At 36.8% G+C, this 1,802-nt stretch overlaps 1 protein-coding gene across 1 annotated transcript in view; it reads right to left on the bottom strand.

The window, feature by feature from the left end:
* Window positions 1-1,192: 1,192 nt before the first annotated feature.
* rpl37 (ribosomal protein L37) overlaps window positions 1,193-1,802 on the bottom strand; it is a 3,140-nt gene continuing 2,530 nt past the window's right edge. The window contains exon 4 of the mRNA XM_035667470.1: window positions 1,193-1,302. Within this exon, the coding sequence (XP_035523363.1) occupies window positions 1,233-1,302 (70 nt within the window). The 3' untranslated portion in view covers window positions 1,193-1,232. The remainder of the gene's footprint in view (window positions 1,303-1,802) is intronic.

The following is a 1,802-nucleotide window of genomic DNA, read 5'->3' as shown; positions in this document are numbered from 1 at the left end:
ACACCAATTTGTTTCTTACTTGTGCTTTGTTTTTAAGTTCTTGTTTTTATTACACTGGAGTTTGCACAATAAGAGTTTGCTTACATTGTGATTACTTCATGTAGCGTTTTGTGGAGACATTAGTCAAACTTTATTGTACTCAAAGTCTTCAGTGTTGTACTCCTGACAGAAGAATCAGCCACTATAAACTTATAAAAAGCACAAATGCAATAAATAAATACTGTGAAACCACCAGAATCTTAAAAAAACATTGGGATACAATTTTTCGGTCATACTGCCCAGAATTACCTTTAAGGATGTTATTTTACAAACAATTTTCCAGCAGCTGAAGACAAAAAACTGAGTACAATTCTAGTGAATGTACAGCATATTTACTTTGTCTAAAAAAGTGAGGAAACCTTAACAGATTGAAATGTGACTCTTTTCTAAATGCCTATCAACATGTTTAACCAATAGCATAACATTTAACTCAGCTGTTAGACATTGGACCCAGTTCCACCATAAGAACATAAGGTTTGTGCAAACTTCAGATCCAAATAAGAGTTTTCTTGATCTAGTATTTTTGGGAAATCTATCCATTAATTCCTGGAGCCTTTGTTTAAATGCTTTGATGTGCATTTTCATCCAATTACTATTCAAGCCAACTGACTTGAAGGAAGGAAAATTAAAGAGGACCACCTCAAACCCTGTAAAGTTATAACCACAGTAACAGCTCCAGTACTGAAACAGCAGTTTGCCCCCTTTCTATCCACAATAAGCAGTTTGGAGTTGAGCCATTGCGAAGACTCTGAGGAGGGGGGATTAATACTTCTTGTAAAGTTTTAAGGTTCACAGCATTGTGGGTGTAGCTTAGTGCTTTTCCACATTTGAAGCCAATCATTTTGTAGATTTGTTCACATGTTCAGAGTGTAGCAGGTGTACTAGAGATAACTCAATCCCAATGATCTCACTACAAAACCTTAACATTAACACAGCAGTTCATGTTTCTGAAAACACCATTTATTTCAGGTTTCTGTTCATAACATCTGAAACTCATTTACTAGAGATTTGCACAAATGACTTAATGAATCAAAAGGGGAATAAAGTCTAAACACCCTGTGTAGATTTAATCTGACATCAATCATATCCTCTGTCTTTAGCCATCACTGGCCAGACAATAAGGCTTATAAAGATCAAGAGACAAGACTGAAACTCCTTTATAACATCACATTTATTAACCAAAAATGTGTCTTTTAGGATGAGCTGGAGGCGGCCACTGCAGCGCGTCTGGGTTTGGGGGTGGTGCCTTCCCGGAAACCATTCCTGGAAAAGTAAAAATAAAAATAAGTGAGGTTGATGCAGACAAATACCTTGTAATTTACAGGTAAATCCAGATGAAAGACAAGTCACTGTGTATTTGTCATTCCGCAAAAAGCTACCAGTTTCCTGTGTGCTGCCAGTAGTTGCAGGCTGGTCAGCTGACTAGCCTGGTAACTGGATACAATCACTGCAGCTGTTAAGAGCTGATGAATAATTCTTAACTATAAATGTTTATTACTCCCTGTTTAGTCAGAGAGATAAACAAGAAGTCTGTGGCACCAATGATGAAACCATGACATTTAAAAAAAGGATGCTAGTCTTTGTGGTAAGCAAACAAAAACGGGCATTTCTGTAAAAATGTCATTTTCAATTGGCACGCAATCTAAGTAAAAGGACATTTTGACTTGTAAAATCAGGTTCAACGTTAAAGAAGGTTCAGTTAAACGCAAGTTAGCCTCCATACACAATACCAGGATTGTGAATTGGCTAAACGAACAGTCACG

Source organism: Morone saxatilis, unplaced genomic scaffold (genome assembly GCF_004916995.1).
Source record: "Morone saxatilis isolate NCDOM2014 unplaced genomic scaffold, NCSU_SB_2.0 Contig21, whole genome shotgun sequence".
NCBI classification, from domain to species: domain Eukaryota; kingdom Metazoa; phylum Chordata; class Actinopteri; family Moronidae; genus Morone; species Morone saxatilis.
The sequence above is the reverse complement of the archived record's forward strand: the minus strand, read 5'-3'. Positions and strand labels throughout refer to the sequence as shown.